Here is a 14677-nt window from a genome sequence, read left to right as displayed (position 1 = left end):
AGTTTATATTCACAAATTTAAAATTTATTATACCAAAGACGGGAACATCTGTGTTGTCTGTTTTCCACGTGGATATATATTTGTTTGTATTACTGAACTCGACACGATCATGCCGGTGGTGACATTTACTGCTGGGGGGGGGGGGCTGTGTTATGAAAATAGAATATCAATCTCTATGTATGTGTTTTAAAAATAAAACAAAACAAAAACAATCTATTGGTGGTTATTAAATACAGTGTTGACTACAGGACATTGAAATCAAACAAAAAGGGAAGAATTGTGTTGTTGCTTGACATATTTTGAACTGCAATTGCACGGGTGTGTGTGTGTGTGTGTATGTCGTTGATTTAGTAAGTCTAAACGGTATATAAAAGAGGGGAAGGAGCACGGTCAACCTCCATAACAGCAAATGCCCTCAAATTCTCCACTAAAACCTTCACCGACATTGATCCTTTAAAAGCTTCTGTATACAACATTTCTCTTATTTACAATCATTGGAAAAAAAAAAAACACAAATCACCATTTCTCTCAGAGAAGATTAGTAAAAGTGACTGAGTCACCATATAGAGTATGCAACTCCTAGGAGTTAGTATTCATAGTTTCTACAAAAAAAAAAAAAAAAAAAATACAAATAATAGGCCTATGCCATTTTACAGACCGAGAGCCAGGAATTACTGAAGAAACACAGTATCTTAAGTGCCCTATCTACAACGGTTACGTGTGGTATTACCGGTGTACCATTCCACAAAGTGGAGAGTAAAAAGATGTTTTGCTCATAAAAATGTTCCAGCTGCTTTGAAGTGAAACGATATGGTGAGTTCAAACAAGTTCAACCAAAGCGTGGGATGCATACTAACGCGTGTGTGACTAAAAAAAAAAAAAAAAAAGACTAGTATTGATTACTGGGATGAAAGTTTATAAAAAAAAAAAAAAAAAATGTTCCATTGCTCCATTGCTGAGTGAACACAAGAAGATGTTCAGTTTCATTAAAGGGCTCGTCTGCATTTTTTTCCATTGGGGAACTGCTGGGAAACAAAATGCCAAGATGCACAGGAACAGAAAGGCAGTTTGGAAAATAAGTCTGGAGTCCTCCGGGTTGCGTGTCGTCATGGCGATGATGTCAATCGGGGGTGTCGCGTGCATGCAGAGATGAGGCGGTCGCTGGCGTTCTAGAGCGGGGTGTCAAAGTAGTCCGCCGGCTGGTCCGTCCCGGGCGGCTTCTGCTGTTTCTGCTGATGCTGTTTCATGATCTCCTTTACTTCCTCCTCCAGCTCAGGAGGGATGATGAACTGGTCATCGGGGTCGGGCTGCGCCGGGGCGGTGAAGTACCCGCCCGACTTCTTGGAGGGGGCGTCAGCGGCCACCTCGATGAGGTTGTGACTCTTCTCCTGGCGAGCCACAGAGCCGTTGACCCTCCGTTTGCCGGACGCCGCCTTGGCGCCGTCGCCGCCACATGGCCAGGCCTCGTCCCTCTCCGGCCCGTTGTCATTGCCCGCGATGCTCATGTCCACGCCTTCATCCGGGGGCTCGGGGGTGCACGGCGGCGGAGGGGGAGGCGGCGGGAGGGAAATCAGGCCGAAGGATGAAGACGCTTGCGGTGACGAGGAGGACTCGGATTTGAGGCAGTGAACATCCGCTTCGACTTCCACGCGGCTTCCGTTGGAGAAAACGCCAGTGATGGGCTCCTCGTCCTCGCTGTCCAGCCCGTTGTCGGAGAGGGCGCTGGAGAAGGTGGCGCTCGACAGTTGCCGCTGGAAGGAGCTGGCCAAGCAGGCGGGGTGAAGCGTGCAGCAGCCGCGGGCGGACGGCAGCTCGGGGCCGCTGAACAGATACTGGCAGGGCTGGGTGGCGGCGTGGGTGGGCGGGTGCGGCAGCGCCATGGCGTGCGCCTGGTGGTGCAGGTGCAGGTGCGGGTGGTGGCCCTGCTCGTGCAGCAGCACCAGGGAACTCTGAGGGGGCTCGTCGGACGACGCGGTGGAGCCCACCTCGCTGCTCATCTCGCTGGTGCTGATCTCGCTGCTCATCTCGCTGCAGGACGACGGCGGCACGGGCAAGGAGCCGTCCGAGGGGCGCTCCTTGATGCCCGAGGACGACGACGACGACGGCGGGTAGGGGCCGAGGCCGGGGCTGGGAGGCGGCCGGGGGGGCTCCGAGCAGCAGCAGGAGCAGCAGTCTTCGCTGACGCTGAGCTGGACCACCACGGCGCTGAGGCTGTCGGTGCAGCCGTAGCCCTGCGCCAGCGTGCACAGCTTCTTGGCGGCGGCCAGGCCGTCGGGCACGTTGCGCACCGCCTCCACCGCCTCGCCGGGAGACACGGCGTCCCACAAGCCCCGGCTGCCCAGGATGAAGAATTCGTCCTGCGGGGTGAGCGTGACTGTCTGCACGTAGGGAGACGGGATGACGGACGGGTAGAGGAAGGAGTAGCCCATGATGCGGGTGGAATCAGTCACGCCGTTGACCTTGTTGTCCTGCGGGGAAAAAGACAAAATACATTTAGAACGTGGTGGGCCAGAGAGGCCGTTCTTGCTGGCTGAAACACGATTCTAAGAACTGGCGTTCATCTGAAATTCTTTTCTTCCATCTACATTGGCTGATGGAAGAAGGTCAATTAAATTTGCCACGTTATTCGAGGGGGACAGGGACTGATCCCAGCTCCGAGCACCCCCCCCCCCCAAAAACAAAAAACAAGTATTATTAAAACCCCAGAAAGTGTATTATTATCTCTCATCCCAGAAGTGTCCATTTAAAATGCAGCAGTTTGTTGGCACTGAGACAGGACTTGGGCGCCATCTTAGGGATGGCTGACCATGTCTGACAGCGGGACATTTTGACTTAAGCCATTTTCAAGGTGGAACTTTCCAGAAAAGCATGACATTATGAAGCGAGGTAAGCTAACCCTGAAGCGAGCCAGGACCGGAATGAGATTGGCAAATTTAGTGAGTTGCCAAATGTACAGCCTGCCGCTGTCACAAAAGTTCTAAACGTTTACCTCGGTGACGATGGCTCGGTGCTGCCTGATCCGGCGGTATTCCTCCTCCAGGCCGACGTTGTGGAGCAGGGACATGGACAGGGGCTGGCCGTCGCGGCACAGGATGGCCTGACACTTGCCCACGTTGGCGGCCGTCAGAACGAAGCAGCCGCCGGGGTCGGTGGGATCGTGGCGGATGTGACAAAGGGCTGCCGAGCCGCCCAGCTTCTGCCCGGCGGTTCCCAGCTTCCTGCGATGGTGACAAGGGAGCAGCGCCGATTACGGATTGATCATTGATACGACGAAGTTTGCGAGGTAACCGCGTTCTATCGCGCTTGTTGTCACTGAGATCACTCTTAAGCGCAAAATGACCTTTGCATGACAAGGAAGGTGTTGGTCATGTAGTCTTCTTCGCTCTTGGTCTTGTGCAGCTCCTCCGCCAGCACGTCATTCATGGTGCACTGCAAAAGATAGGGCACCTCCACGTTCCGGTCGCCGTCGAACACGCCGTAAAGAGCCTCGCGACTCCCGCAGAACCTGTTCACCGAGAGCGCCGCCACGCACAGTCTGGAGCGGAAAGAAATGGGAGTGATGTTCTTGAACAAAAGTCTTCTGCTCGCTTATTGACCGATAACACGCCAGTCAGTATTTTGAACAAAAAATGGCACACCAGGTTTGCTTCTCTTCTCTTGTGCAAATGTTTTAGCACGTTTTCAATCAGCAACCTTAATGACTTAGTGAGGCTTCACTGGTTATTTTTCTCTCCCCCCCATCCCGTCCGTCCATTATTGACTGATTAAACTCACTTGTTTTTGACGCCTGAGGCCTCGGTGTAACCATGACTCCACACGGCGGGCCCGCCAGGTGCCTCGTTCGATGAGAAGGTTGGCGGGGGATCAATACGGAAGCAGCGAATATTACTGAAAGAGCAAGAGGACGACGTGAATGAAACTCACTCGTTTTGCATAGAGGAGAGATGAGAATAAAAGCAAGCACATGCTAAACCATGGGTGGGCAAAGTATGTAAACATGCCCATTTTTAATCCATATCATAAGTCATTTAAATTATGAAAAGTCCTCGCCCCGTTCTTTCCGCAAATTAGTATTTAATTAGTAATTGTCATTTAAAATGAATATTTTCCTTTCATATTAATTTGCTTTGTTAAATAATTGTTTTAATTGATTACTGTAAACGCTGTAAAAAAACAACCCCAATAAATATTAATTAATTATTTATTTAATATTTTATTCTTTTCAATGTGTTGATTATTGTCATACAGAAATAAATCAATGGAAATTAGTCATTTTAATACTAAAAAAGACATTTCAAATATTTTCGTACAAATTTTAGCTTTTTTTTTTTTTTTTAATGCGACGAAGGATGCAGAAAAAAATAAATAAATTAACCCTAATACAGACGCGCACACACTCACTTGAGTTGCTCAAGGGTCTTGTGGTCCAGGTTGAGACGTGGATTTCCAGTCAGGTCCAGTTCTTGAAGCTTGGGAGGCAAATTCTCCGGCAGCGTGATCTCGCTCAGCTCGTTGCAGCTCAGATCCACGCACTGGCGTCACGGGAAGACACGCAAACACTCGCTCAAAACACATTCTGGCCATTTGATTAGGTTGGACTGCGTGATTTAAATCTTTCTGTGTAATTTGGAATTTAGAAGGCGTTGTCGTGTCGTCTCGTGTTTCTAATGTTGCCTTACTTTCATTTCCATTAGCTGCATGACTTCCGGAAAGACCTCAATGGAGTTGGAGTGGGCGATGAGCGTGTGCATACGGCGGCAGTTCATGATGGTAGTGGGCACGGTTTTCAGCGTGTTGCCGCTCAGGTCGACTTCCTCCAGCTCTTCCAGTTTGGCCATTTTGCTTGTGGAGTGAGGACAAAGTTTTGAATACTGCGGAAACTTTCATTAAGGGCAGAAAATATTATGGGACAAAAGGGCGCAAATGGGGCTGACGCAAGATAATGAGGCTTATTTTGATGAAGAGTCCTGGTCAAAGGAGATAATCGCTCATGATTATCTTTTGAGCCTCATTTTTCGAGCCTAGATGCAACTTTGGTCTAAACGAAGAGTCGGCGTTACCTGGCCGGAAAGGTCTGCAGGTGGTTGTACGCCATGTGAAGAACCCGAAGGTGCGAGTGGCCCGTCAGCATGGGCACGCACTTGTCCGTCAGCCGGTTGTTGGTCAGATAGAGCTCCTGCAGGATGCTGTGGCTCTCCTCGGACAGCGCGGAGGGAGGCAGGTGCTCCAGTTTGTTGGCTGAAGCATTCACACATCGTAAGCTGGGAACAAAATAAAAGGATCGGTAAAAAGGAAATGAGAATGAAAATGCATGAATGGACATTTTCTCTTTTTTTTTTTTGGCAGCTACCTGACACATTTGAGGAACAGGTTGCAGGGCAGCTCCACCAGTTGATTGTGGTGCACGTCGAGAACCTCCAGCAGGGGGCGCTCCACCCTTTCGGGCAGCTTCTGCAACCGGTTGTGTCCAATGCTCAGCTTCCTCAGGCTGCTGCTGCATAACAACCTGCGGCACCCAGATGGCTTTGTCAGAAAAGAACGTACGCATATACAGAAAGATGAGGGATGTGCTGCATGCAAAGTGACTTCTACGAGGAGGGGAAGCGAGAGTCTGGAGTGATTTATGACCCTCTGTGGAGGACAGATGAGCGGCTGGCATAGGGCAGGCCCGATAAGTCAGCGTGGCACTCCATTTAGAGGCTGCGGACGTGCCGCAGAGGGACACTCACCGTGCTGGGAGCTCGCCGACGAGGTTGTGGCTGGCGTCCAGCACTTCCAGTTTCTTCGCTTCGCACAGCCAGTCTGGCAAAGACTCCATACGGTTCCTTCGGAGGGGCAGAGGAAGAAAAAAAAAAATGCGGCGATGATGATGACAAATGGTGTGCGGTTTGTTAAAGCGTGGCAGCTAATATTTCTTCCGTGTGTGTTTAATTCACCGGAGTGCCAAGAGGAAGTGTTTTCAAGGCTGAGATACTGATTAAGTGCTTTGAAACATAAATCGAACTCCAAGATTACTGTCTTTCGACTGACCTCAGTTTCCGCATTTCACATTAAAGGTCATTTTATGTATCTTGCGCGCGTGTGCCGTTGGGGATTTTTCTCACCGTGAGATGTCCATGTAACTAAGATTGGAGGGCACGGGACTGACATCCAGGCTCTGCAGCTCTGTGGGGAGAAATCCAAACTCATTAACCTACAGCAAGGACGTTTGTCGCCGTCGACAAAACAGGTAGCGGGGAAGACGGAAGCGAGGCGAGCATTACGCCACATATTCGCATGAGCCCGAAACGAAGGAGGGGCTTTCGACCCACCGTTGTTGGAGGCGTGGATGCCCTTGAGCAGGCAGCCCTTCAGCTTGAGGCTGGCGATTTGGTTTCTCTCGCAGTGAAGCACCTCCAGGCGGGGAAACACAGAGGCGTCCAGCAGCGTCAGACGGTTGTCCCTCACGTCCAGCTGGGTGACGTGCCTCAGCAGGTCAGGTTCATCCGGCACCATCATGGAGATCTTATTCAGCCTGGTGGAACACAGAACTGATGTTTCAAGTGGGCATATTATAGAAAATTACATTTTTAATTCGTTGTACACAACAGCTGGAGCGCCATCCATTATCTGTAGCGCCTCTCCTCACGAGGTTCGCTGGAGCCTATCCCAGCTGTCTTCGGGCAGTAGGCGGGGCACACCCTGAACTGGTCGCCAGCCAATCGCAGGGCACACATAGACGAACAGAACAACCACGCTAACATTGTGGAATGTGGGAGGAAACCGGAGTACCCGGGGAAAACCCACGCAGGCACGGGGAGAACATGCAAACTTCCGGAGCCGGAATCGAACCCACGACCTCTGCACTGTGAGCCCATCGTGCTAACCAGTCGTCCATCGTGCCGCGCCCCCTAGACTAGACCAGATTTTCTGTATCTTTGAAATATAGTATCAGCTTTTAAGTTGTTATTACTATGTATTAAAAAGCCATTAACCATTCGTGTTCTATAGCATTTCCGAGAGGCGGGATAAATCCTTGGACTACTCGCAGGTCAGGGCAAGCATTCCCACACACGGACAATTTAGTCGAACACGCACGTTTGGAATCGAGAAAAGACGCAAACTTCACAAAGGGCAGACATGCCATCCACGAGGCCGTGTTGACACACGCAAAAACAACTGCCCGATAAACTCTATTACCCGGTCGCTGACACGTGAGCATGTCGCAAACACGTTGTTTTACCGATTCTTTTTACTGATTGAGCAAAGTTACAAAGAGTGAGACATTAACTTCCAAATAGTGCAAGTCATTGCAATTTAACCTATGGCGAGACATGTCGGAGTCGCGACGGGCAAATCATTTCCTGATTCTCGGCAGTCTGGCTGTCGCCGCGCTTCACTTTCCATCATTAAGGGCGCAATCAAAGTTCAATCTATACACCACCTGACGCGCATTCGCTTCAACCCACCTGAGATCGACGTGTTTGACCCGGAGCAGCCGGAAGTTCTGCAGGGTGAGCGTCTCCAGGTTGTTGCCGGCCATGCACAGCTTCTCCATGGCGGCCAGCCGCTCGAGCACCTGCGGCACGTGGCTGAACTGGTTGAAGGAGAGGCCCAAGTACGACAGCCGCTGGAGGGAGCCCAGCTCGTCGGGAAGTTCGCTCAGGCTGTTGCCGTCAAGCAGAAACGTTTGCAAGCTGCGAGAGAAAGGCGACGGAAACGTCACATTAATGGAAAGGAAAGCACTCATTGTGCCTGTAAAGCAATGAAGTTACATAAAATGGTCAGCAGGTGGCGACAAACGCCCAAGCGGCCCTACTGGCCACTTCTGGAATGTGCAGGCCTACCAGATCATTCCAACAGATTAACTTCTCATCGCACTCACTCTTGCATGTTAAATCAAAGCTGTCTAAGCGCAGATGCTAAATCACGCCTTGGCAATGGTCGTGGTTCACATAGCTGTCGAAAAACAATAGATTGGCACAACATGAGGACAGTTTGCCTCCTTGGTGAGATTTGAAGAATAAATCGCAATCACATTTTTGGATTCGGGGCTTCACGCTCTCACCCAGATAAAACAAGAATATCTGACCCTTTCAAGTAGAAATATGATGAAAAACATGACTTCTTTGCGTACAAAGCGTTGGGTCTTTCAAGTGGCAGCCCACCCATGAAGTGAGAAAGCTTTTGTTATCCGTTCTGCACCCCTGTTTTGAAAAGCAGGAGCTCATTTAAATCATTAAAAGTGCCCACACGCATCTTTCTCCTCCCATGATATGATCAACGAGGCTGGGGTTATGATCCAGAGCCACTTTCAAGCGACTACACTCTCATAACCGTGCAGAAATATTCAAAGAGATGTCCGTGTATCACTTAAAAAAAGTGTCGTGTGCCTTTAAAAGTAAAGGGGATTTTATTTTCTTTAAGGGCAATCGCCCCATCTGGTTATCAGTTGGTGGTAGGTCACTCTGTCACCAGACAAAACCTCAAATAATCTCATCATTGCTTTGCGAGACGGCTGTAAAGCAAAAGCGAAGCGGGGTGCGTGCTGAAAACAGAGAGGGAGGAAACATTTAATTCTTCGCATGAAACGAGCCGGGAATGACTGGCCGATGCCACGGGATGGGTCGAGCGTGTTGAAACTCGTGAAGCGCCGTGTGACATTTGCACTGCCAGGTGCTTGTTACTAGGTAACCGCTACATTTGACTATGTAAACTCTTGACGCCCGGGTCAGGTGAAAAGTTCCGCCACTTTGAAGCCAGTGATGGCCTCACTTATGTTCTAATGTCAATAGCAAAAAGAAAAGGGGGGGGGGGGGGACGTCAACAAGGTCCTTCTTGCTGAAAAAAAAAAAAAAACAGAAAAAGAACAAAACAACTGGAACACCTTGCTACTAGTATGCCTAAAAGAAATATTATATCTAATTTCTCTGTTAAAAGTTAAGTGTGGTGTGTGTTTGTGTGCGTTTGTGGCGGAGAGGGGTAATCATAATTTGTACGAGTGCATTTTGAAAAGATGTCAAACAACATTAGTATACTAAAATAAATCTCCGGAGTTGAAAACAAAATGAGAAGGATTATTTACACATAACCTAAACACAGTCCAAAGTCCACGGGACGGCTAAGTGACGTCTCCATAATGGACGATCATCTTTAATATTTCCGACATGCAGTAAGAGTCTGCAATGAATTTGAGAAACTTGTTGAAGTATTGCAGTAGGTTCTGCTGTTTTGGTTAGCAAATGAGTTCAAATGGGCTGCGCTTGAACGCGTCAATATCTTTGTGTGTACAATTGTGAACGGGAATGATTCTTTTTTTCCTGATGATAAAAGGGATTTGCTTATTTGTGTGATAGACACATGATTGAAAATTCTTTTCTTTTTTTTTTTTAAATGCATCTCACCCATCAAGTGTGAAATCAAACGACCTGGTACATCTTTTATTATCTGCCCATTTTTGTCTGTGTGTGACACACGATACGGATTCACGTACCACCACACACAAAGTAGTGTATGAAGTGCTGCCTCCATGATTTCAAAAATTTTATTGTCCTTTTGGGCTTCCGCAAGTAGAAGCAAGCAAGCTGGCTGGAATGCAGAAGCGAGCCATCATTTTTTTTTTTTTTACCTTGGCGTATTTTGACATGCGTGTTTTAAATTCTGGGGGAGGGGAAATGCAGATGACATACGTGTGCTTTCGACTTTTTTTTTTTTTTTTTAAATCCATGTGCTCAGTTTGACTTCCAGAACATTGGTTCCCAAGGTGACCCCGTGAAGATTTTTGCCCCTACTGTTACCTACTTGGTCATGGCCCCCACGGAGCCGGGAACAGAGGGCAGGTAATTGCAGCTGAGGTTGACCTCGGTCAGCGTGGGGATGTCACAGATGGCCAGCGGGAAGTGGGCGAGGTGGTTGTTGGACAGGTTGAGGCTGCGCAGACGGGAGAACCTACACACGACACAACGTTAGGATGGAGACTTGCAGTTTAGCAAACAGTCGCAACCCTGACGTCTGTGTTGTCAGGTCAAACACGAGAGACCGGTGACATTTGGAGTGGCGTCCCGTAGCGGAGGGGCGACCTTCAAATTGGTCAACCCCCCCCCAATTCGTTTTGACTCACATACAATACCTGCAATAAGGCAATCTCGGGGGAGTTGTTTAAACTGGCTACACTGGATTTTTTTTTCATCCCACTATTTACACACACACTGCACATGAAGGTGACCAAAAAAAAAAAAAAAACAAGTCTGAGCGATTGATCAGGGCTGACGAGTCATTCCTGCTGAGGGTGACTCCCGCAGGCATTGTGTGTGTGTGTGTGTGTGGGTGGGGTGTTTGTGCGCGTGGGTGTGTGTGTGTGTGTGTGTCATTCAGCCATTCAATCAACCTCTGCAATCTGCTGAGTAATGCCCGTATCGCTTTCCTCCTCCTCCTCTGCTCATCTGTCCTATCGTGCCATCATCTTCTCGCACGCTCCTGCGTCCTTTTCCGTAGCAGTCTGAAGCCGCTCCAGTGATTTTATCTCCACCAGCGAGTTTATGATCTAACAAATCTGTTTGTCTCGGAGCGGGATTAGAGGACAGTTTCGCAGAACTCAATGGAGGGAGGGGGGGGGGGCCTAGCATGGCCAGCGATGGAAGAAACTCGAGATTGGGTTTGTTTGACTTTTATTAATATCGCAAAAGCAAATGCACTTGGGTGTGTATCGATTAAAAAGAGCCATTTGGCACTGATTTAAATTAGGATAGCAGATTTAGCTTTTTTTTTTTTTTTTTTTTTAAACAACTTGACCAATTTCGGCACTGGAGTGCGCTCAACATGCCAAAAACACACCGCATTGAACGCATCCTTTGAAACAAAAAAAAAATCCCAAACGGAATAAAACAAAGTTCTCCAGTACCAAAACCAAGTTCTGAATTTCCAACAGAGAACAAAACAGCTGAGTTGTGAGAGATTCAAAATCGGGAGATTGAAATGAGCTGCATGAATGACAAAATGCACAGGCATGTTTTTTGGAGTGTCCAAACTTGATATTCGGGTACTCTGACCGGTACTTTTATCCTCTCTTTTTTTAAGGAAGCCAAATGAAAAAGTCTTGTAGACCGTTTTTTGAGGCCAAATTTGAGACCGGATTTTCACTAAATATGGCAACATTTCTAGTCACTGAACGGTTCTCAAAACCAATTTTGGCGTAATTTTGCAATTATGTGGCTTTTATTTCCATATCTTGTCTATTTATAGAAATCACACCAGACGAAATTATGGCACTTCCTTATTCGGTACCATGACAATTTGTGACATGGCACGTATTAGGATAAAACTAGTGACGGACATTTCTGACAAGCTACCTGAAACTACCCTCCCCCCCAAACAAATGTTGATGGTTCCATTCATTAAATCTTTGTTTTGCTAAAAAGCTCCAGTTATAATCTGCCTGTGGATTTTTTTTTTATACCAGGATTTAAGGATTAAAGTCATTTTTGCATGTAATTAAGGAAGGTCTTTATTTTGGGTTATTTTAAACACCCTTTGTCAACTTCATTCGTGCCAAACGCTGTCCCTCGGGACCTGCAAAAGCATCCCCGCAGATGTAAATAAAGAGGCCAAACGCATTTGCGTGGCCGGTGAGGAATGAGCTCAAGCTCAGACACAGATGCATGCTGGGAAATTCAGTCGGTTTGATGCCAGAGGAAACGGCCGGTCTGATTATTGCCTATCTGATCTGCCACTAAGTATTTGGCCAGCACAACAAAGATGGCAGACAGAGGAGGCAGGCGGCAGGTCCGCGCATGGCCTTCCTTTTTGGGAGATGTGACAAAAAGCCAGAGTTTGATGTTACATCCACACAAACGTCCATCCCAAAAACAGCCTTTCGCAAAACGACACATTCATAAAGGCTTGGGTCTCTCCGGTAAGTCTGCAAAAATAATTCGAGCCTCAGCTAAACATGTCTTTCTCATTACTGACCTCCTTTTGTGTCATCGCGCTGAGTCAAACGAGGACGAGCCTACTCAGGTTTGGCAGCGCTAAAGGGATGTTTCCGCATTTGGCCAGCGCGGAAACTGTGCATCACTCTCATTTAAAAGGAAATGTGATGAAAATGGACTTTTTAATTGCTTGCTTACAAATTGTTGGGTGCTTGCAGTCCCTGCCCACCCATCAAGTATGAAAGGAAACAAGCAAGCACCGTCTTTTTGGAACTATGTCTCACTTTTTTTCATGCTGTAACTCTAGTGCAACTCGTATATTATGTATTCAAGCGAGAGCTCGGACTCGCACTTGAGATCCCGTGCCCTCATCGCACAGCAAACAAATTCTGGTTGGATTTGAAATTTCGGCTTTTAATTATGTAAATGTCTTTCTTTTTTAGTTTAAAATGCCTTAGCTTAACTGAAATCCCCGAGTTGCTTTGTACCTTTTGCTCCTGTAAATATTAAATCCTTGTTGCAGTGGAATGCTGTATGCTAAACTAGCGAGCTATCTTCATTTGTCGCTGTTTGTTCACAATATCCATCATTAGTTTCTTCTATTTCTTCGCACTCGGCTAACTGTTCTCACAAGCAGAAGTCGCAGTAGACAGGTTGCCCCCGGTCAACTTAGTAACTAAAACCTAACTCGCCATTGACCCAGCAGTATATGGGCCGGGGTATAGTCGCTTTCTTGCATAATAAAGAAGGACAGCCCCTCAAAATGACTAAATTCAGCGAGACAAAAAAATGAGGTGTGCCAAGTGTGCACAATGATTGATCGTTCTGTGATTTTGACAAAAGCATGCCACAGAAATGTTATTTTATAGCACACATGGGTACCGTTTATAAATAAAATAAAATAAAATATCTCTCTGTTCAATAAATGACCAGGGAAGAAAATCATTAAAACCCGACTCATTCAGAATTTTATCAAGAAGAAGCGGCAGAGGAGGGAGAAACGTAAGATTACTCAAGTGAAACCACACGCACATTCCCGTCATTGCAATTGAACAGCAAGACTACGTAGCCTGCAGACACTTACTTTCCAAGTAAGAAGTAGGAGTGTTCTTTCTGCAAGCGCTTACAATGAACGTAATCTGGCAGCAATCTTAAACAGTTGAAAAACAAACAAACATACAAAAAAAAAAACACCTCGACCCTTTGCGAACACGTGACTGCACACACGATCACACATCCCGTACCGTCCATAACATGTTGGCATTGGCGCTTTAATCGAGTCCCACAATAAGCATGTGACAGATGGTGCCCATGCAGAGAGGGAGTGAGAAAGGCCGTTCACGTTAAAAGCGCCCCTGCTGACGGATATGGCCTTCTGGGCTCGTTTGGCTCTGCCTGGTACAAGGCTCGCCTCTCTGGTTCCTGTGCGTGCGTCCCCCCCGCCTTACTCCTGTTGATTCAGACCGCAGGAGGACACTTAAGTGGTCCAAAATGGTCAGTCACGGTCTGCTAAATGGGGGCGCACACACTATTATGTCAAAATTGAGCATATTCCCTCCTCCCCGCTGCGATCAAAGTCCGTTAAGGTGCCGTTTTTGCACGCCTCTGAAATATTAGCCTATGAAATGCTGCGGCGCAAGCTGCGCTAGATCAGATCTGCTTTCCAGAGCCGCTGCCTCTCGCTCCCACCGTACGGTACGATGGCTCCTCTTATCTGATTCTACAAAGACTCGTCTCAGTTTTCAGCAACCCGATGAACATTGAGTCGGCGACGGTGTTGTACCTCTGCAGCTGCTGCAGCCACTGGTCGGCGGGAAGGAAGTTGTGTTTGAGGTTGAGATGGGTGAGGTCGTGACTGTAGAAGAGGTTGGGGGGAAGCTGCTCCAGGCTGCAGCAGGACAGATCCACAGAGTTGATCCTCTGCGACACCATCTAGAAAGGACCAACGAGCAGTTAAACAAGATTATCTGGACGACGCTGCGCGCATGTAGATTATAGCCGAAGGTTCAAACGGCACTCGGTGGCCAATCTTCTTAGAACGGGCGAAGAAGAAAGGGAAAGTGCAGCGGGTTAGTTCAGTGACCTAACGCAGCACATTACATCACCGCGTTATCCAGCGAACGGCATGAGCTCGCATCACTTGCTCGTTGGCCAGGACATCAAATGTAGAAAGTACCGGACTAAAGTGTGGACACGTTCTTGTTTGACAGCATGAAATTGCGCGTGCAATCTTATTCATAGAAACATACAGAAAAATAAAAAAATATATTTTTTTAATTTTGTTGATACGCAAAGAACATTTCTGGTGGTAGGTACTTTTTATTTATTTACATATACATATAAATATATATATATTTATATATATATAGATATATTTATATATATATATATATATATAGTTATTTTTTTTTTTCCATTTTATTTATTTATTTTTATAATTATTTTTTTCCATACTGTACTGATCCCGAAGGGGAAATTCTCCCTAAGTGGTGGTAGGAAAAAAAAATGAAAAAAAAAACGACAATGTGATGCAATAAACTGGACTGTTCCCACATGGGGAATTCTCGCAAAATGAATGAATTATTTAAAAAAAAAAAAATCTTTGTGGATCCCTTTGGGAAAATTTTCCCCACATGGTGGTAGCTAAAAAAAAAAAACACAAAAAGTATTCAACTTCATGAATGACGAAGGGGAAGTTCTCCCAAAGGCCGGACGTCAGAGTGAGCAGGCTGTGTCCTTTATCGGCTTGCATCTCCGAGAGTCTTGCTCCA

At 47.2% G+C, this 14677-nt stretch overlaps 1 protein-coding gene across 1 annotated transcript in view; it reads right to left on the bottom strand.

Moving 5' to 3' along the window:
• Positions 1-2: 2 nt before the first annotated feature.
• The window catches only part of phlpp1 (PH domain and leucine rich repeat protein phosphatase 1), a 44509-nt gene continuing 29834 nt past the window's right edge, over positions 3-14677 (bottom strand). Inside the window, exons 4-17 of the mRNA XM_088310754.1 lie at positions 13690-13838; positions 9781-9927; positions 7449-7676; positions 6312-6514; positions 6105-6165; positions 5730-5825; positions 5351-5506; positions 5061-5261; positions 4680-4842; positions 4402-4532; positions 3775-3888; positions 3341-3535; positions 2990-3218; positions 3-2468 (exon numbers count right to left, since the gene is read on the bottom strand). Coding sequence (XP_088166880.1) covers positions 1170-2468; positions 2990-3218; positions 3341-3535; positions 3775-3888; positions 4402-4532; positions 4680-4842; positions 5061-5261; positions 5351-5506; positions 5730-5825; positions 6105-6165; positions 6312-6514; positions 7449-7676; positions 9781-9927; positions 13690-13838 — 3372 coding nt within the window. The 3' untranslated portion in view covers positions 3-1169. The remainder of the gene's footprint in view (positions 2469-2989; positions 3219-3340; positions 3536-3774; positions 3889-4401; positions 4533-4679; positions 4843-5060; positions 5262-5350; positions 5507-5729; positions 5826-6104; positions 6166-6311; positions 6515-7448; positions 7677-9780; positions 9928-13689; positions 13839-14677) is intronic.

This window comes from Idiotropiscis lumnitzeri, chromosome 12 (assembly GCF_059441095.1).
Source record: "Idiotropiscis lumnitzeri isolate Australia: NSW breed Sydney's pygmy pipehorse chromosome 12, RoL_Ilum_1.0, whole genome shotgun sequence".
Classification (NCBI taxonomy): Eukaryota; Metazoa; Chordata; class Actinopteri; order Syngnathiformes; family Syngnathidae; genus Idiotropiscis; species Idiotropiscis lumnitzeri.
This window is presented reverse-complemented; position numbering and strand designations above follow the sequence as displayed.